General features: G+C 45.9%; 1 protein-coding gene across 1 annotated transcript in view; it reads right to left on the reverse strand.

The window, feature by feature from the left end:
- ERLEC1 (endoplasmic reticulum lectin 1) overlaps positions 1-21,663 on the reverse strand; it is a 39,473-nt gene extending 17,810 nt beyond the window's left edge. Inside the window, exons 1-6 of the mRNA XM_066595722.1 lie at positions 21,408-21,663; positions 14,167-14,271; positions 11,323-11,403; positions 9,530-9,607; positions 2,328-2,388; positions 1,388-1,431 (exon numbers count right to left, since the gene is read on the reverse strand). Of these exons, the coding sequence (XP_066451819.1) occupies positions 1,388-1,431; positions 2,328-2,388; positions 9,530-9,607; positions 11,323-11,403; positions 14,167-14,271; positions 21,408-21,560 (522 nt within the window). The 5' untranslated portion in view covers positions 21,561-21,663. The remainder of the gene's footprint in view (positions 1-1,387; positions 1,432-2,327; positions 2,389-9,529; positions 9,608-11,322; positions 11,404-14,166; positions 14,272-21,407) is intronic.
- Positions 21,664-21,810: the final 147 nt, after the last annotated feature.

The raw sequence follows: 21,810 nt of genomic DNA on the forward strand, positions 1-21,810 counted from the left end.
CAAGTTTCCTGTATTAAGAGTAACACCAAAAGCATGTTAGTAGCACTTACACAACTGGAGCTACAGCTGTTTGAAGTGGGGTGAGGAATACCAAATTTACAGCTGTCACTTTTTAAGTCAATGTGCAGAGCAGAGAAGGTGGGGAGAGTAAGAAGTCGCGAACAGAGAAGAGCTGAGATTCTCCTGTCCGTTACCCCATCCCAGGAGAGAGGTGACAAATGTTTGTCCATGTTATCTCCCCTCTATCAATCAGAGAGCATGCATATTTGTTCTCTGATTGTCACATATGGGTGTCTTTTTTTTTTTTTTTTGCAAAAAAGGCGTGAAAAGATAGGACTTGCTCATCTAATCACTATTCTATGCCATTTAACCCTACAGATGATGCAATAATTGCTGACAGCGACATCTAAAAAGGTTTTTACAAAAAATGGTTTTAAAAATGAAATCTACTCTAGCTAGTGTTGGCACACGGAGGAACCAAGATGCACCTCTTCATATATTATCGTACACCAGTTGGGATCATATTAGAGAGACTGTCACCTACTTTTAGCCCTATAAGATAGGTCCAGGGATGTAAGTGTTATACTTACCTTCTCCGTCGTTCCCCCAGTGCTGAAAGCCTCCGCTTAATACATTGAGCCCATTATAAAATTAGAAGGAGTGTACTACTTAGCACGCTTCTCCATGCATTGAGCGGTGGCTATCAGTGCTCAAACCAGGGACGATGGGGAAGGCAAGTATAACACTTACATCCCCGGACTCAGCAGGTCACCTACTTTCAGCTCATAAGCTTAGCTTATAGGGATAAAAGTAGGTGACAGATTCCCTCTAAGACTGGTGTATGAAACGCTGGTCTTTATAAATCTTCACTTAAATGTATATTCTTGAAGGGGTTTTCCATGGAGAATACTACTGATGATGTATCCTCAGGATAGGGCATCAATAGTTGATCGCCTGGGGCCCCCAACCGATCAGCTGAGCTCTCAAGGAAATCAACGTAAGCCGTGCCTGCAATTACAAGCTCCGGCCACTATACATAGGTCGGTACTAAGACTTCCTGAGGATAGGTCATCAATAGTATTCTCCCTGGAAAACCCCGTTAACTATTAGAAGTAGAAGTAATCAGATCATAGAGAAGGAAAGCTGCTGACAATTTCCTGGGACAAGCCAGTCAAGCCCTAAGTAGAGCGTTTCATGAAAAGTACCAAAATCCACATATGTGACAGCTTGCACATTCCGGAAAGCTCCATGGGGTATTATGGGTCTGTAAAAGGACCAATTCTACTAACATATGATATACAGTAGATGTATAGATTAATGATTATTGTTTTTTCCTCCGCTACTTTGGTACATCCCACAATTGAGAATATTTGCCCCCCTTACTTACGTCTCTATAGATTCCACTTTTTTCCGCTTCTTTCTGTTTCTCAGCTGTTAAATACAGACAGAAAATGTTGATTTTTAAGATGTCAAAGTTTCTGGCTGAAGATTTCCAAACTAATTTTAAAACTCCAAAAAGCCATCTAAAAACAAAGCAGACTTCTTAAATGTAGTGACAATTAGGCACATGTGATATATGTGTATATCACATGAGCAAGGAGGGTATGGCGCAGGCTCAAGAGCTGAACCCGTGCCCATGCAGCAGGTGCCAGCTCTGTTATACAGCCGACACCTGCCTGTAATGGCAGGCATTGGAGAGGACTTAACTTCCCACTGTTTAACCCCCTAGATGCCAGGTAACAGCTATCACAACATCTAAGCAGAAGCCATTAGACTCAGGAAGGGAGGCTCACTCAGTCACCTGATAGGGCATCCTGACACACGATCACAAGATACAGAGCGGTAGTCAACCTATCCACACCTCATGATTGCAGGTGACTAGTGGGAGCCTTTGTCTAACCGCTTAGATTCTGTAGGGCTTTTAGTGTCACTAGGCAATTTGACAACATGATCACTTGTATAATACATCGCAATACCTTCTGTATTGCAGTTTATTATGCCTGTCAATGCTAGCCTATGGCAGGGATTAATACGCTTTCATGCATGGAAAACCTGAAAGCCATTATTAGGCCTGTCCCCACATATACCATCTTACTATACTATGCTAAGGAGCCGTCAAATAACCCAGAAGGGGCGGAATTAGGAATTCTGACTGCATTACCGTCTCTGATATGGAAACTACCGAGATGTCTATTCTATAGTAATTTACATATAGCACACGCCATTCTAGCTTTGACACAGGAACATATTTAGGAACATTTGGGGGCACAAAAACCATGTCAGATATGCATACGTGGGTATTACGTGTTCTCAGTGGTTTAACAAACCTGGGTCCGATAAGCTTTTTTTCATCATGTTTCCAAGGTAATACTCCTGAAGATTGGTTTGCTGAGAAAATAAAAAAAATAAATTAAAAAAAAGTCTATGTAAAAAAAAAAAATGGCGCAGCCAACAGCATTCTGAACTTTGATTTTACTCCTGTTGTGTCGTATAGCAATGCCAGAGGAGATTACTTGTTGTTCTCGTCCTGCTGAACATGTGGACTGAACCATCAGACTAAGGCCATTACACAAGTCAGTATTTTGCAAGTCACGACCAGGAGTGGACCCAAAATATAGAAAAGCAAGGTTTTCCCATTATATCACTATTGTCATCTCTGCATTTTCCACTCCTGGTTTCGGCTTATTGCCAATACATTTAAGGGTTTGATTCTGTACAGAGAAGTCCAATGGATCTTTATAGCTTTCCCTTTTGGCTCATATAGGGCTGACTTTAAAAACACAAGTTCTGTGTTTCCACAGTTGATACGTTTGTATTTGTTGTTTTTTATCACTACATACAATATGGACATTATAGGGCATTACTATGGGATCCGTATTTTCACACAAGTGTAAATGAGCACTAATGGGCACATTACCTAGCAGGGGTGCACAGCTCTAGACCCCACGGACCCCCAGCAGGTCATGTTTTTTGGATTTCCTCAGTCATGCACAGGTGATGTCATTATTATCAGTGCCTCAGAGTGTTCTCACTATAGGATATCCTGAAAATAGTGTAGCTATGCACCCTTGGCCTAAAGCCAACTCAAACAATGCGTGCCGATGCTTAGCTGAGGAAACACTCAGTGCTGCGAGGTGAATGCAAAGCAGGGTAATACCAATGTATGTCACATGGTGTGCAGTCCCAGTTAAAAGGGAAATTCCACAAAAAATGGCGATACCTAAAAAGTTAATTTGTAGTTAAAGCAGCATTGTGCTTCACGGTGGCAACTATTTTGTAAAAGTGACAACAGGAAGTACAGGCCCATCGCAATTACTTTTGAATCAACATCTGGATAAACTGCATCAGTATGACTAAAGGCCCATTTAGGCACAACGATTATCGCTCAAAATTCGCTCAAAACCCATCTTCTGAGCGATAATCGTGTGTACCTGCACTGACATTGTGCAGTTTTCATTAACCAATCTCTGATCGTTGTCTTTCAGCATGCTGAAAGACAAAGATCAGCCTTAGCAGTTCACAGAATGATACAGCTGATACTATTGTTTCAGCTGTATCCTGCTCCGTGAACACAGCCGGGGTATGAAGAACAGAGCGGTCCAGCTGTGTTCTTCATACTCCGCACGAGCGCACAGCTGTATACCAAATGAGCGCTCCGTGAACATAGCCGGGGTATGAAGAACACTTCTTCATCCCCCGATCGCAGTGCTCAGCTGTATAACAGACGGGCGCTCTGAGCAGAGAACAGCTGGATGCAGAAGACAAGCAGCCCCGCTTGTATTCTTCCTTGCCCCACATTTGAGCGATCACCCTGCTCTGTCAAGGCACACAACGATTATCGCTCAAAAGACATCTTTTGAGCAAAAATCGTTGTGTCTAAACCAGGCTTAACCCCTTAGTGACGAAGCCTGTTTGCGCCTTAGTGACGGAGCCAAATTTTGGAAATCTGACATGCGTCGTTCAACGTGGCATAACTCCGTAAAGGCTTTACATATCCCAGTGATTCTGACATTGTTTTTTCGCCACATGTTGTACTTCATTTAGATTGTAAAAAGAGACCGATATAATTTGTGTATATTTATTAAAAGTACCAATATTGGAAAAATTTTGAAAAAATTGTCATTTTTTCACATTTTCAACCGTAATATCTCAAATATGTCCAAACATACTGTACAAAATTTTGATAAGATATGTATTTCCATCTGTTTACTTTATTCTGAATGCACACTTGAAAAACTTTTGTGTTTTTTTTTAACCATTTAGAGGACGTACAAATTTAACATTACTTTTCAGCATTTTGAGGAGCACTTTGTTTTCCTGCACCAAGCCAAGTTTGCAGAGGCTCATAAGTGTCAGAATAATAGATACACCCACAAATGACCCCATTTTAAAAACTACACCCCTTAGTGTATTCACTGAGGGGTGTCATGAGTATTTTGACCCCACCAGTTCTTTTCAGGAATTAGTTCAATTTAGGGGACAAAAAATAAAATTTCATATTTTTGCAAATATGTCATTTTAAAGACATATTTTTTTCCTATAGAGCCCATGAAAATGAGGATTTACACACCAAAATGGATACCCCCGTTTCTCCCGTGTTCAGAAACATACCCATTGTGGCCCTAATCTTATGTCTGGATGCATAACGGGAGCCAAAATGAAAGGAGTAGTCGGTATCTTTCAGAACATAAATTTTGCTTGAAGGCGTTTTAGGCCCCATAGCACTTTTGTAGAGCTCTTGAGTGGCCAAAACCAAAGAGAACCCCCACAAGTGACCCAATTTTGAAAACTAGACCCCTTAACGAATTTATCTAGGGGTGTACTGACCATTTTGACCCCACAGTTTTTGAATGAATTCAAGCCAAGCAAAAGGAAAAAATTGTGATTTTCATTTTTTTGTCAATTCTGTCATTTTAAAAACAGCTTTTTTTGTACAGCACACGCATGAATGAAGCCTTTCATCCCAAAATGGATACCCCTGTTTCTCCCGTGTTCAGAGACATACCCATTGTGGCCCTAATCTTATGTCTGGATGCACAATGGGGCCCAAAACGAAAGGAGTAGTCGGTGGCTTTAAGAACATAGATTTTCCTTGAAGGAGTTTTAGGCCCATAGCACTTTTGTAGAGCTCTTGAGCGGCCAAAATCAAAGAGAACCCCCACAAATGACCCCATTTTGAAAACTAGACCCCTTAATGAATTTATCTAGGGGTGTACTGCCCATTTTGAGCCCACAGTTTTTGAATGAATTGAAGCAAAGCAAAAGGAAAAAATTGTGATTTTCGTTTTTTTGGCAATTCTGTCGTTTTAAAAACTGCTTTTTTGGTACAGCACACACATGAATGAAGACTTGCACCCCAAAGTGGATACCCCTGTTTGTCCCGTGTTCAGAGACATACCCATTGTGGCCCTAATCTTTTGTCTGGATGCACAACGGGGCCCAAAATGAAAGGAGTAGTCGGTGGCTTTCAGAACAGAAATTTAGCATGAAGGTGATTTAGACCCCATTGCACACTTGTAGAGCCCTTGAGCGGCCAAAACGACAGAGACCCCCCACAAATGATCCCATTTTGAAAACTAGATCCCCTAACGAATTTATCTAGGGGTGTACTGTGTATTTTTACCCTACAATTTTTGAATAAATCTAAGCAAAGCAGTAGGAAAAAAATTACAATTTTCATTTTGTTGGCAGTTGTATCAATTTAAAAACTGTTTTTTTTGTACAGCACACATAGGGATGAAGACTTTCACCCCAAAATGGATACCCCTGTTTGTCCCGTGTTCAGAACCATACCCCTTGTGGCCCTAATCTACTTAAAGGACGCATGGCTAGGCCTATAATGGAAGGAGCACCCGTTGGATTTTAGGGTACAACGGAATAAATTCCAGGCCCCATTGCCCACTTATAGAGTCATTGAGCGTCCAAAACTATAAAGACCCCCACAAATATCCCCATTTTAAAAACTAGACCCCTTAATGAATTCATCTAGGGGTGTACTGCGTATTTTGACCACACAGTATTTGAATAAATTTCAGCAAAGCAGAAGAAAAAAATTACAATTTTCATTTTTTTGGCAATTTTGTCAATTTAAAAACTTTTTTTTTTGTACAGTTTACATAGGAATGAAGACGTTCACCCCAAAATGGATACCCCCGTTTGTCCCGTGTTCAAAAACATACCAATTGTGGCCCTAATTCACTTACAGGAAACATGGCAAGGCCTGTAATGGAGGGAACACCAGTTGGATTGCAGGGCATAACTGAATACATTCCAGGCCCCATTGCTCATTTGTGCGGAATAAAAATTGACTCCCTAAAATCCCCCCCCTCCCCCTCCATGCCCTTTTCGGCGTTCCCCAAATCTTAGATAAAAGTAATAATGTGAACTGTGTAGTATTTCCAAAGACGGGTAATTATGGAGGCTGGTTGGGATGGGCACATGGGGCAATAAAACCGGGTATCCCCCCTCCTCTCATGCTTTTTGGGAGTCATTTTTTGACCTCAGTGGCGGGGATGGGGTGTAAAAAGTGACGCTCTGTGAGTCTCCGTAAGCTTGATGAGGTGCGGCGGTCTCACACAGAAGGCGCTCAACAAGCTGCTCCTGGAACTGCATGAAGGCGAGCATTCCCGGGGCTTCTTGTAAATTGCGTATTACAGGTAGCGGTCTGAATAACGCCGGGCTCACACAGCCGTAGGTGGATCCCGGCTGTGAGCCCGGCTGTGACCCTGCGTACGGCCGCGTAATGTACTGCGCATAACTGCGTACTTACACGGGCGGTCATGCGCAGTACACTTTTTTTGTTGTTGTTTGTATTTCCCGCACCGTCGCTTAGCGATGACGCGGGTACCCGCAGCCCGTATACAAGGTAGTTGCGTATGGGCTGCGGGTATATCCACGACCATGGAGCACAATGGGCTCTATGTTGCGGATGTCCGTGGTAAAATAGAACCTGCTGCGTTCTCTTTTCTGCGAGTGAATTACGCAATTCCAACCCACTAATGTGAGCGGAATTGTGTAATCCAATGCGATTGATCTGCGTAATACCGCTAATCAAACGCATGCGGAATCCGTAATTCCTATCCGGTCATGTGAGACCGGCCAAAGGTAGATCGCTACCATTTTTTCACGTGACCGGGGACCGCTCAACGAGGCCACCCGTCACTGCTCCAGGCTCTCGGTGACCGTTGGTCGCCGAGAGCAAGGAGATATTAAGTTTCCTGGGCTCCCCGACTCCTGCGCATGTGTCCGGTGTTTTGCCAGCGGTCGCATGCGCAGAATACGGGAAAGTTCACGGAAGAAGATTGCGTCGGGGTGCAAATATGGAGGCCTCCGTTAAAAAATTTTATCTCCTCTCACCGATCGCATCAGTGAGGGGAGATGAAGCGTCACCTTTTTTTAACTTTTACGTGATCGCCATTATTCTTTGGATAACGGTGAACACGTGATCAGGAACCGATCACCGCGGCCCTCCGTGAAATCTCCAGGCTCTCGGCTAAGTTTTGTAGCCAGGAGCAGGGAGATTTTAAAAAACCACGGCTTTTGCGCATGCGCCTGCCACATTGGTGACGGGCGCGTGCGCAGAAGCTGGGGTGAGGTCCGCGGATAAATCCGCAGGCCTTAGGTACGTCATTTCATCCTCCCTCACGGATATGATCCGTGGGGGGAGATGAAACGCAAGCTTTTTTTAACTTTTTAAAACTTTTTTTTTACTTTTTGCACTTTTTTTTTTTTTTACCTTTTACCCCTTTTTTTATTTTTATTTTTTTACTTTTTGCACTTTTTTTTACTTTACATGATAGTGATCATGTCCCTGGTGACATTCCTCTGCTCTTGGCTACACATGGCAGCCAGGAGCAGAGCAATTTTGAATTTCCCGGGGCTCGAGCCCCTCTGTGCACGCGCCCGATGTCAATCATCGGGCGCGCATGCGCAGACGGGGATTTCGGGTCCCGGGACATCGGGACATCGCAGAGGACCGGGGGTGAGTATCTTCACCTCCCCTCATGGATCCGATCCATGAGGGGAGGTGAAACTTTACTTTTGTTTTACTTTTTAAACTTTTTCGCGATCACCGCTATCGCAATGGATAGCGGTGATCGCGGGCCCGGGGACCGCTCACAGTGGTCCCCGGTAACACCTCCTGGTTCCCGGCTACCTTCAGGAGCCGGGAGCCAGGAGATTTTAAATTTGCCGGGGACACCCGGGCTTCTGCGCGTGCGCGTGACGTCATCGTCAGGCGCGCATGCGCAGAAGGCCGCCGGCGGGTCCGGGAGGACCAGATCTCCGGGGGACACCGCCGACAAGCCGTGTGAGTATTTTCAGCTGCCGTGATGGATCCGATCCATCATAGCAGCTGAATTACTACTTTTTTACACTTTTTTATTTACTTTTTTGCGATCGGCGCTATTCATTTTATAGCGCCGATCGCAATGCCGGGGGGGACTGCCCGCATCCTGGGATGACACTCCATGCTGTCGGCTACCTGCGGGCACCGACAGCATGGAGCTGTCACGTCCTCAGGCCAGTGGGCATCAATCCAAAGAGGATGCATAAAACTACGTCCTCTAGGATTAAGGCCCACTTTCTGAGGACGTAGTTTCCCGATGGGGCCGTCGTTAAGGGGTTAAGCAACAATTTACCAAGAAACTAATTCAAAGTTGACCACCAAAACGGCTGCACTTGTTTATTCTTTCCCGCACCATCGCTAGACAATGACGTGGGGCCTGTGACCTTTCTGCAATGTCAATTGCGGAAGGTCCGCAAGTCGGACGGCTTCCATTGACTTCAATGGAAGCAGCCTGTGCGGAGCCCGCACAGAAGTGGAGCATGCTGCAATTTTTCCTCCATGTGAGCAGACATGCGGATGCTCTATTGGTTTGAATTGGCGCAGAATGCCGTGAAGACGATCACGGATTCCGCAATTCAGACCCGGTTGTGTGCAGGTGGCCTTATTGTCACTTTTACAAAATTGTCTACGACAACAAAATAAAAAGGGTTGTAGGGGACATCACTGTTTAGACACTCACTGATCTCAATAATGGTGGTCCCACATCACCCTCTGACCATCACTGTGGGGGAAGTGTGTGTGTGTGTGGGGGGGGGGGGGGGGGGGGGTGACACGACACGCTTTTTTCCCTGTAGTGGCATCAGAATGAATGGAGCGCTGGCCGAGCAAGCATGGTCGTCGCTCCATTCATTTCAATAGGGTTGACGGAAATAGGCAAGCTCTTGCCGCTCGTTATTTCCACAGTCCCGGCGCTTCATTCAGTTTCCTCCTCACTGCGGAAGGGGTGCAGCAAGCCCTCAGTGAGGAGGATGGAGGACACGGGACATTAATTCTTGAAATAGGTGGTGGTCTCAGCAGCGAGACTCCCACCGATCAGCATGTTATTCCCTATCCTGTGGATAGGAGGATAACTTGTGATCCTGGTATAACCCCTTAAATTGCTTAAAAGGCGGATAGCTCCATCTCCAACCATAACTAGGAGGCAGTGTGGAAGTACAGCCCTATATACTACAATGTACATACCTGTCCTGCTTCTTTCTCCTCATGATACTGCCGAATGTGTTTCCCATGACACACCTCGTATGTCCAGTAGGATTCAATCTGAAACATGGATATTTATAAAGAAACAATGATGGCAGGAAACTTTTTTCTGTTTGACTTCCTAATTAACCTGCAACTCACAATAAGGAACTTCCTGCTTTAACTTGTAAGAGGAAGCATTTCTAATGTACACGGATCAGTACCTCACCAGGACGTTTATTGGCGTTTCCATCTGAATATATAACAAAGTGTTGAGTAACTATACAGATACTTTAGTTCCAGCCTGTGTTATAGTCCAGAGTTATACTCTCAGCTGCAGACTCTACAGCCAACTTTCTGTGCTGGCCTAGTCTTTTTTACATGGATGTCTACTAAAGAAAGTTCTGTCTTTATCCGAGGCTCTAATCAGTAATCTGTTAATGGAAAACCGCGGATGTGTTCACACATCGCAAAAGTGTTGCAGAGTTTCGGCTGTAGAATCCTCACCGAAACTTTGCAAGAAAGTACAGGCCAATGGAAGGGAGAACGGTTCTAACGATCCCCACTTATGCCGGTTTCAGATGAGTGTATTGTAACATGGATCCGTGTTACAACTGTACGTCATCAGTATTTCATCGCTACTTGTTCAGTATTCACCTCACCAGCAATGTGGTCCCAATGTTTGTTGTAGCATACCACCTGACTGCAGCAGCCAATCATAGGCTGGTTCTCCTCATATCCTGGGCACCAGAATGCCAGGAGTTTGCAACCACCGGGACTACAGTGTGGCTACAATGCTGGAGTGTGGTGGTAGAGGATGGGAAAGTACTGCGCCTTTTGTCATTTAGCTCCGTGGGAGCTCTAGAGGGAATGTTGTCCGGTAATTGTGAGAAAACATGCACAATTTGCTTCAATAAACGTAATCCATGATCTCAGCCTCTGATTGAGCTACTAAAATCTATGTCTCTATAAGGATACGTTCACACGTAGCAGAATTGGTGCAGCAGACTTCATATTGAGAGTTACACCCAAGAATTTCAGTCTAACAGTACTGCCGCCGGGCAATGGGCACTGGCCTAGCAGCAACCTGAGAGAATTAGAAAGGGGGCAGAAAGAGGTGAAGCCAACAACAGCGCTAGACGGCTCATTGCTGCTCCGCTAATTACGTCCCGACACCTCTAGGGCAGCATGAGTCACGTGATCAGCATGGCTGGGAGGCAGGACTACTAAGCACTAAACCAATGAGGGGGGATCGCCGTCTTAGACGCAGCCAGCTCAGCTCCCTATTGGCTGTCCTACAACTTGGAGTAACAATAGCAGCGGCTGAACTGTAAGTCCCTACCCCTGGGTTCCTTTCTCCTGCATGCCAGCGTTGTCGTACTCTATTACTTCACAGTAGCAGTTGGGCCGCTACGGTTCTTATACACAGGGCCGGCTGCATGTAGTTAAGCTGTCACTGGCAGCGGCCAGCCCTGGGTATAATGAAGTGCAGCAGCCAGCCTACAGCGCGTCCGGACCACCGGGAATATTCCCGACGCAGAAAGCATCCAATCCGCAAGTAACCCGATTCATAGTCATCCTGAGCCGCATGCAGCCCATAGGTTAGACATCCCTGGTGTAGTAGATTCTCTCAGCCTGATGTCCATTTAAGGCTGGAGAGGATCTATTTTTTTTTTTTACAACCACTAGTTGTAATTTCTGCTGAACTACAGTAAAGGCCATAGAAACCTCCCCGATGTCTTCTAACGTATAGGTCCTCTATTTAAGGAGCACAACATGAATCCAAGTTACCCTACCCTGTATGAACAGCTGGTCTGCTTGAAGAGAGGTTCTAAAAGTTCTCCAGGAGATGGTCCTTTATATTCTCGCTCTTCTTCCTTAAAAATCCCAAATAAAGATGGTTTAATACTACATGAAATACTCAAACAGTAACAAAAAGATACTTGTAGACATGTAACAGTAATGCATAAAAGGCAGCATGCAAACAATGAGACGTGTTTTTCCTTTAAGAGTCAGTCACAAGATCGCCTACTAGATTTGTCATCCGCAGGTCATTGTGCCCTTTACACAAGGTAGAAAGGAGGACGTGTGCTTCCCACACACTGTCCTAGGAGTACTGCTCATATCTGGGCAGACTAAGGAGAAATACAGGGAGATGGTTACCCAAAAATAGTCTGCTTTGGTCAACCTCTTGCCATATGACCTGGCAAGACACGAAAGTGTTAGCCTCTCTTCAATGTACGGCCTCCGGCATAAATTATACCTAATAACTCCTTGCAAGAAAAAAAAAAAAACTTCACTAAAATGTGCAAAAATATAGCTTCTTGCATACAAGGCTGACGGTATGTACAGTCAGACCCCTGGTGTGACCCAATGGCACAATTTGGTTAAAGCAAGAGAAAATTATCTTTAACCCCTTAGTGACATGGCCTATTTTGTTCATAAGGATGTGCCGATTTTTGGGGGATTTTCATCTCCGTTTTTCCATCAATGTAGCCATACGGGCGGGTTTTGTTTTTCCGTACAGCAAACCGTAGTTTCTATTGGTACCATTTTGGGGTACATACAGCTTTGTTGATCACTTTTATTGCGTTTTTTTTTTTAGGCAAAATGACTGTTTTTCTAGAAGAGGTGGGGGGGGGGGGGTTATATTTTTTGTTGTACATGATAAATAGGGTGCTAATATTTATCTTACAGGTTGTTAAGGATATGAGGATACCAAATGTGTTTGGTTTTCTGCATTCCCCTACCCTGCCGTTTATCATTTTCAGTTTAATATGGATAAGAGAAGTGTGCAATACATAAAGAAAAACAGGGGGGGGGGGGGGGAAGAAGGACAATTGGAGACATCGAATTCCTTATTTCTTCGGTCTATAAGGGCGATCGGAATAAAGCCTCGGAGAGGGTAATGCTAGCCTTGTATTACACAGATGTCCAGTACTTTATTTGGGCATTATCAATAAGGGATGGACTAATCCTCCACAGCGCCACCTATTGGAATGGTACTCTGAGTCAATATCAGGCTTTTAACTGGCCTTGCAATATGACTAGAGACATAAGCCAAACTAGAATATTCCCGTACATACAGCTGTTTCAAAGTTTTCATCTATCACCTGTATACAGTAGAATTCTGGTTCTCTGCCGAGAGACCATTAATGCGAGTCCAAGGAAGGGCAACGTTTCTCCTTATGGAGAGCACCATTAGGGGGTAGTGAATCCTATATAGGGCATGCCATGCTGCCTGGGATAAAGCTATGTAAATGAGCAATAGAATAATTCTACTCCGCAGTATTAATTGGAATAGTAGTTACGCTATGAGTCAGAGTTTGTCCTTTTAACAAGGCTTGCATGACTAAGAATGTAAGCCAAATTAGAATATAGTCCTGTTGTAAGCATTATTGCCCTGCAGCACTGGGGTCTTAAGGTTCAACCCAGACCAACACCAACATCTGCATGGGGTTTGTATGTTCTCCTTGTATTTGTGTGGGTTTCTTCTCCATAATAATGACATTTATATATTGCATACATTTATTGAAGAGAAGGAGGAGTAGAAACATGGTGGCTCAGTGGTTAGCACTGTTGCCTTGCATTTGAACCTAGGGGTCCTAGGTTCAGGTCTGACCAAGGGCACCATCTGTATGGTGTTAAATAAACACAGGGAGCACATACAAACCTCATGCAGATGTTGGCAGATTTCAACCTAAGACCCCACAGCACGGCAAGGCAACAGTGCTAACTGCTGAGCCACAGAAGAAGAAGCGGCACCACCGCCATTTGAACCAAACTTTTTTTCCCCCAAAATTTGACAAAATGGCCAAACCAAACTTTCAAAAGTTCACTCATCTCAAGTAGTCATGGATGGTCAAGAGGTCCTTATAAAAAAAAATGGTTGTCCATAATGTACCTACCCAAGTGTTAGAAATAGGTCTCACACCACACCCCATTGTAAACAAGAAAATTCTGAGGTCTCTTGGACGACCTTGACAAGTTTACATAATGTCCCTCTTATCTGATGGCTTGAAACTGAAATTCTGATAATTAGAGAGGACTGTGCAGCATGTAGTAAGGAGAGGTATCCGGGTGTAGTCATATGTCACAGTCACACTACTTTTATCTTAAAACACACTATATGACCAGATCATGGGAACATTTATGTAATTAAGTAGGGCGATTAACTGAAAAAAGTTAGAAGGTTCTTAACAGGTACCTTGTGCCATGTAGTCACTGCAGCTGGATGCCGGCAGGACAAAGGCTATGACAATACAGAAGGGAGACAAAGGAGCAGAGGACTTGATAGACCAGCCTAGTTCTGGGCCCAACCTAACAAGAGCCAATCGGTGCTCATTTCATTTTCTTTCACAAGGGCCGACAACCGGCTTATGGTGAGGAACAACCGTAATTACAATTATTTGTCCGCATGGGCCGGCTGTACATTTCTATGCTTGCTGTAACAGAACAATCAGACTACAAACAAGCGATAACTCATTCGTTGGCTTATTGTTGGTCCTTTTATATGGCTCGATTGTTGGAAAAACGAGCAACTGTTCGGAGGAACATCCAGGGCCCTTAATCAAAACGACCATACGATTATAAGAATCCCATCGATCCAAGTCATCAATCACACCAGTAAGAGGTTATACCTGGTGGTCGCTGGCAGTAAGTGGGAGAAGACACTTGTATTTCTCTTTATCGGCAGTCGTCATAATGATGTAATTGTCCTCTTTGTACGGTATTCCTGTGGTCGGCTGTGAAAATAAACAAACTTCTGTTACAACATGTTTAAGTACACAACGCTTACAAACAGACCAAAGATAGCAGGGAACTGCGAATAAAATGTACCAAACTACACCGAAGCATAAATCACAGCACACACAATCACTATTCTATCCGTTCAGTCGTGTCCGCCTCTTGGATACTCTATAGGCTAGTCCTCTCCAGGCTTCTCTATTCTCTACGGCTGCTCTCAGCTGTCTGATGTCCATTCCCAAGACCTTCTTGATGGTGTCCAGACATGTTTTTGTCTTCCCCATTTCCTTTTACCACTGACCATCAAAGAAGCAGCTTTCCAGCGAATTCACCCTCATCACGTGCCCAAAGTAGGTCAGTCTCTGTCTGGTGATCTTGCCTTCCAGGGACACCTCCGGGTTGATACGATCCAGGACAGCTTTGTTGGTGACCCTAGCTGCCAAGGGATTCGTAGACGTTTTCTCCAACACCACAACTCGTAAGTGGCAATTCTTATTCTATCTGCTACCCTCAATGTCCGTGTCTCACAGCCGTATGTTACAATCAGGAAGACGATGGCTGTGATTAACCTCCGTTTGATGGTGACTGAGACATCCTTGCACTTCCATATGGGGTCCATCATGGCCGTACAACCTTAGTGCTAATTGATGCTTTATCTCACCTGTCGCACTGCACTACGATCGATGAGGGACCCAAGGAATATGAAACTACTAGCCACTTCGATTTCCTCGTTGTTGACCTTTCTGTGGACTTCCTTGTTGGCAGCAGCCATGATTTTTGTCTTCTTGATGTTCAGGTGAAGTCCCATCTTCTCACTTCCTTCTTTTAGCTTCAGGATCAACGTCTTCAGGGTCGTATCGTCTGCGTATCTTAGATTACTGATGGTTCTTCAACCTATTTTCAACCCAATCCCCTGATCATTTAGGTCCAGCCTCATGTTCATTTCCGCAAAGATGCAGCCTTGTCTTTGTGATCTTGAACCATTCTGTATTCCCATATCTGGTTCTCACTTCTTGATTGCTGTAGAGGGACCCGATCACCGTGATGAGGTGCGCTGGTACTACCTCCCGCAGAGCTTCCCAAAATGTATCATGCTCAACACAGGATACAATAACCATACAGAGTAAGAAACCTCGAGTCTGGCACCCCCAACATGCGTTTCACCTTGCGCTTTTTCAAGTGCAAGGTGAAACGTGCGTTGAGGGTACCAGAGTCTAGGTTTGTTACTCTATTTATATGGCCATTTATCGTATTCTATTGGTTTTTGCCTTTCGTTTATTTGCAGTATCTGCAGATCTGAGGTATATATACTTATGCTAAGGCATATTATACCTTCTCCCTTATTGCTGTGGCCCTTGTACGTTATATTTACTATTATTCTAATATAAAATATGTTATTGCTGACATGCTCCATACCAGTCACTGTGATATAATATGTACCTACCTTTTAGTCTGGTCTTCATCATGGCTGGATTCCATCCAGATATATTTTGTTAATGTGGATTTCTAATAAAGATTGATGTAGTTTATTACATAGTGATTCTCTATGCTGCGGTTTATTAAATATATGAATTGGTAAATGCTGCTACAGGCACCGGGGCAGGTTGATTACTATGGATGCCCTTGTTTTTTGCTCCAGTTTATGCCTTTATGGCACAAATCAATTCAAACAAATTCATAATTTGCGCCAAAAAAAAGATGCTTGTGTGACGCTCGACACTTTGATATCTAGGAACTTCGAAAGGGAGTGCAGTTAAGCACATTCCAACTCAATTATTGAAGTTCAAAGTTAGTTTTTGGCCCATCTCATACACCAGTAATTGCCCTAAACTGAGACCTTGAAGGCTGAGAACGCTGTGTGGCACGTCATCCAATGCGCCAAGTTTATTTAATGCCATGCGGGAGATTAATAAGTCAATCTAAAAAGAATGTTGCACATGTATGACACACAGTGAATCTTTGCAAATGTGAATGGATCAAAAATCATTGTACTTCCATTGACTCCATTCACCGTTTAAAATGCAGTGAGGTTATGCTCCTGTGAGCACGGACGCAGTGACATTGGCCGGATGTTTGGGGTTGTTCTACTGCAGAATAAATTAGCAGCCAATCAGACTCCTCCCTGATCATATTGCATGATGGATAAGTATCTGCATGTACTTCTCAACATTAAGGACACCATTTTTGCTGGCTGCACACGACCAGGTCGGATTCCAGATGTGGGATCCTGCAGCGAAATCCAAGCCTGTGCCGGGCCAGTGAGCCAGTGTACCGGTCTTCTTTTCTGTGCTGCGTATGGTTCAGACGGCTCGCGGTCGGACATGCGCAGTACAGTTTTTCCTTGCCGTCACTAGGTGATGACATGGAATCCACGACCTGTCCGCAATGTTAATTGCGGACAGGCCAGGAGTCGGACAGCTTCCATTGACTCATTATTGCACCGCTCTCCACCATTTTTCCCTGCTGCCTGCAGACACTCATTATTGTACCGCTCTCCAGCATGCTTCCCTGCTGCCTGCAGACACTCATTATTGTACCGCTCTCCAGCATGCTTCCCTTCTGCCTGCAGACACTCATTATTGTACCGCTCTCCAGCATGCTTCCCTGCTGCCTGCAGACACTCATTATTGTACCGCTCTCCAGCATGCTTCCCTGCTGCCTGCAGACACTCATTATTGTACCGCTCTCCAGCATGCTTCCCTGCTGCCTGCAGACACTCATTATTGTACCGCTCTCCAGCATGCTTCCCTGCTGCCTGCAGACACTCATTATTGTACCGCTCTCCAGCATGCTTCCCTGCTGCCTGCAGACACTCATTATTGTACCGCTCTCCAGCATGCTTCCCTGCTGCCTGCAGACACTCATTATTGTACCGCTCTCCAGCATGCTTCCCTGCTGCCTGCAGACACTCATTATTGTACCGCTCTCCAGCATGCTTCCCTGCTGCCTGCAGACACTCATTATTGTACCGCTCTCCAGCATGCTTCCCTACTGCCTGCAGACACTCATTATTGTACCGCTCTCCAGCATGCTTCTCTATTGCCTGCAGACACACTCATTATTGTTCCGCTCTCCACCATGCTTCTCTACTGCCTGCAGACACTCATTATTGTACCGCTCTCCACCATTCTTCACTGCTGCCTGCAGACACTCATTATTGTACCGCTCTCCACCATGCTTCTCTACTGCCTGCAGACACTCATTATTGTACCGCTCTCCACCATGCTTCTCTACTGCCTGCAGACATTCATTATTGTACCGCTCTCCACCATGCTTTTCTACTGCCTGCACTCATTATTGTACCGCTCTCCACCATGCTTCTCTACTGCCTGCAGACATTCATTATTGTTCCGCTCTCCACCATGCTTTTCTACTGCCTGCAGACACTCATTATTGTACCGCTCTGCACCATGCTTCACTGCGACCTGCAGACACTCATTATTGTACCGCTCTCCACCATGCTTCCCTGCTGCCTACAGACACTTATTGTACCGCTCTCCACCATGCTTCCCTGCTGCCTGCAGACACTCATTATTGTATCGCTCTCCACCATGCTTCCCTGCTGCCTGCAGACACTCATTATTGTACCGCTCTCCACCATGCTTCCCTGCTGCCTGCAGACACTCATTATTGTACCGCTCTCCAGCATGCTTCCCTGCTGCCTGCAGACACTCATTATTGTACCGCTCTCCAGCATGCTTCCCTGCTGCCTGCAGACACTCATTATTGCACCGCTCTCCAGCATGCTTCTCTATTGCCTGCAGACACTCATTATTGTTCCGCTCTCCACCATGCTTCTCTACTGCCTGCAGACACTCATTATTGTACCGCTCTCCACCATTCTTCACTGCTGCCTGCAGACACTCATTATTGTACCGCTCTCCACCATGCTTCTCTACTGCCTGCAGACACTCATTATTGTACCGCTCTCCACCATGCTTCTCTACTGCCTAGACACTCATTATTGTACCGCTCTCCACCATGCTTCTCTACTGCCTGCAGACATTCATTATTGTACCGCTCTCCACCATGCTTCTCTACTGCCTGCAGACATTCATTATTGTACCGCTCTCCACCATGCTTTTCTACTGCCTGCAGACACTCATTATTGTACCGCTCTCCACCATTCTTCACTGCTGCCTGCAGACACTCATTATTGTACCGCTCTCCACCATGCTTCTCTACTGCCTGCAGACACTCATTATTGTACCGCTCTCCACCATTCTTTCCTGCTGCCTGCAGACACTCATTATTGTACCGCTCTCCACCATTCTTTCCTGCTGCCTGCAGATACTCATTATTGTACCGCTCTGCACCATGCTTCACTGCGACCTGCAGACACTCATTATTGTACCGCTCTCCACCATGCTTCCCTGCTGCCTACAGACACTCATTATTGTACCGCTCTCCAGCATGCTTCCCTGCTGCCTGCAGACACTCATTATTGTACCGCTCTCCAGCATGCTTCCCTGCTGCCTGCAGACACTCATTATTGTACCGCTCTCCAGCATGCTTCCCTGCTGCCTGCAGACACTCATTATTGTACCGCTCTCCAGCATGCTTCTCTATTGCCTGCAGACACTCATTATTGTACCGCTCTCCAGCATGCTTCTCTATTGCCTGCAGACACTCATTATTGTACCGCTCTCCACCATTCTTCACTGCTGCCTGCAGACACTCATTATTGTACCGCTCTCCACCATGCTTCTCTACTGCCTGCAGACACTCATTATTGTACCGCTCTCCACCATTCTTTCCTGCTGCCTGCAGACACTCATTATTGTACCGCTCTCCACCATTCTTTCCTGCTGCCTGCAGATACTCATTATTGTACCGCTCTGCACCATGCTTCACTGCGACCTGCAGACACTCATTATTGTACCGCTCTGCACCATGCTTCACTGCGACCTGCAGACACTCATTATTGTACCGCTCTCCACCATGCTTCCCTGCTGCCTACAGACACTCATTGTACCACTCTCCACCATGCTTCCCTGCTGCCTGCAGACACTCATTATTGTACCGCTCTGCACCATGCCTCCCTGCTGCCTGCAGACACTCATTATTGTATCGCCTTATCATCCTTAGGAAAGCAAACTGCTTTCTGTTACAGCCAAATATTTCCAATTTGGACTCTTCAGCCCACAGCATCTGCTGCCATTTTTCTTCACCCAAGCTCCTATGTTTTCATGCATAGTTGAGTTACTTGGGCTTGTTTCTACGATGAAGGTATGGCTTTTCGGCACAATTCTTCCATGAAGACCCCTTCTGACCATTCTTCTCTGAACAATTGATGGGTGTCCCAGGGTCCTTCTGGTTTTTGCCAGTTCTGGGCTGATGGCACTGCTGGAAATCATCTGATTTTTAAAGTAAAGTAAGCATGATGTGTCTCGTATCTGTTACACTAAGTTTCCTTGGCCGATAGAGATGAGTGAGCATACTCGCTAAGGGCAAATTCTCGCCTTCTTCGAGTTCCTGCCGGCTCGTTAGAAAAGATTTGGGTGACGGCGGGTGTGAGCAGGAGGGTGCGGGTGGGGAAGAGAGAGATCTCCACGCCCCCCCATTTCCCCCCTGCCGCTCCCCGCCCCCTGAATCTTTTCTCACGAGTGGACAGGTACTCGCTAAGGACAATACGCGCTCGAGTATTTGCCCTTAGCGAGTATGCTCGCTCATCTATTGGCCGACCATTGTGTCTACAGTCCTTAACATTGCCCATTTCTTTGTTTTTCTTGAAAAGAGCCTTCTACAGCCCTTCCTGAAACCCCAGTCTGCTGTGACATTTTTGTCTGGGGGAGACCTTGTTGATAAAGTATAACTACCTTGTGTCTTACTGTGCTCAGTCTTACCATGGTGTATGACCTGTGACATTTGACTGTCTTCCACAACCTCTCCTTAGTAGCAGAGTTTGGCAGTTCCTCACCCAGATTTAACCCTCCTACACAGCTGTTTCAGTTAATGACTGTGTTTTAACCTTCAGATGAAAATGATGATCATTATCAACTGTTTGGTATAATTGGTTAATTATACGCCTGACTATAATCTTACAACACCCCAGACTTTGTACTAGTGTCCCTAGATGAACTGATGCTGTTATGAGGGTAACGAGCGGTCACTCCAAATATGGATTTGATTTCTCTTTTGTTCATTTACTTTACATTTTGTTAATTGACAATAAACTATTAACCCTTTGATTTCTGAAAGCATCCTTACTTTGCAGCATGTTGCCACGCCTGCCTAAACCTTTTGCCCAGCCCTGTACTTGGGGTGGGTTGTGGGGCCGGATCCACACCTCTCCTCCATAGATACACCCTCAGGCCGTGAACGAAAGTACATAGAAGAAAACCTTCTCCCCCGGAGCGGGAATCAGATGGACCATTATTAGAGATGAGCGAGCGTACTCGGAAAAGCACTACTCGCTCGAGTAATTTGCTTTATCCGAGTATCGCTGTGCTCGGGGCTAAAGATTCGGGTGCCGGCACGGAGCGGGGAGGAACGGAGGGGAGATCGGGCAGGAACGGAGGGGAGATCTTTCTCTCCCTCTCTCCCGCCCGCTCTGCCCTGCTCCCCGCTGCGACTCACCTGTCAGCCGCAGCGGCACCCGAATCTTCAGGGACGAGCACAGCGATACTCGGATAAAGCAAATTACTCGAGCGAGTAGTGCTTATCCGAGTACGCTCGCTCATCTCTAACCATTATATATATATAAGGACAGGGGGACGCCTGGGGACCGCTGACTGCGCCACCAACGTGCCGGCAGCTTCTGATGGCTGGCGATGTAACTGCAGCCATACCAGAGCGAGAACATATCACTCCCCCTGACAACACCTGCTGTGTACGGATACAAATCACCTGATCGGAGGGGAAGCCGATCATAATCAATATCACATAGGAGGGTCTTGTGGAATCCCCCCATCATCATCTCCTGGGCAGGGGGGGCTGCAGCTTCTCACCCCATGAAATTGACAATCACGCAATCATTCTGCCCCCACATCACTCTTCTGCCCCCCATAGTCCCACCAATTCTCGGGCGCCTGTGCAGTTATCACGTGACTGCTGTCACCTAAGTTGCCCCATAACTTTGTCCCCAACAACTTCCCCGCAGTAGTCTGAGCTCCGCCCCCTGCAGCTCACTGACCAGAGAGAAGTCCGGACCGGGCCAGTTGAGACGGAAAGGAATGTCATCGCTGAGAGCCGGTAACGTCCTCCCTCCGCTGCACACCCGGAACAGCCCGTACAGGACGGCCAGCAGGGGGGCACAGGCACGGAGCGCCCGCTCTCCGCTCGGCATCCTCTCTGTACACTATACACGGCCCCGTCCAATCATATCGCTGCCCAGCCGGGGCGCCACGTCTCTTCCCGTAGCGGCGACAGCTCACAACTTCCGGGGAACCGCAGCTTTTTTTTTTTTTTCGAATAAACTTTATTAACTCCTAACAAACGGAGCTTTACGTTCTTCCAGCGCGATAATGCGACAAACCGCTATACGTGCAGCGACTCCCCCCGGCTCTACCAGCAGATGGTATGACCCGCATCGCCAT

The sequence above is a fragment of the Eleutherodactylus coqui genome, chromosome 3, assembly GCF_035609145.1.
Source record: "Eleutherodactylus coqui strain aEleCoq1 chromosome 3, aEleCoq1.hap1, whole genome shotgun sequence".
Lineage (NCBI taxonomy): Eukaryota > Metazoa > Chordata > Amphibia > Anura > Eleutherodactylidae > Eleutherodactylus > Eleutherodactylus coqui.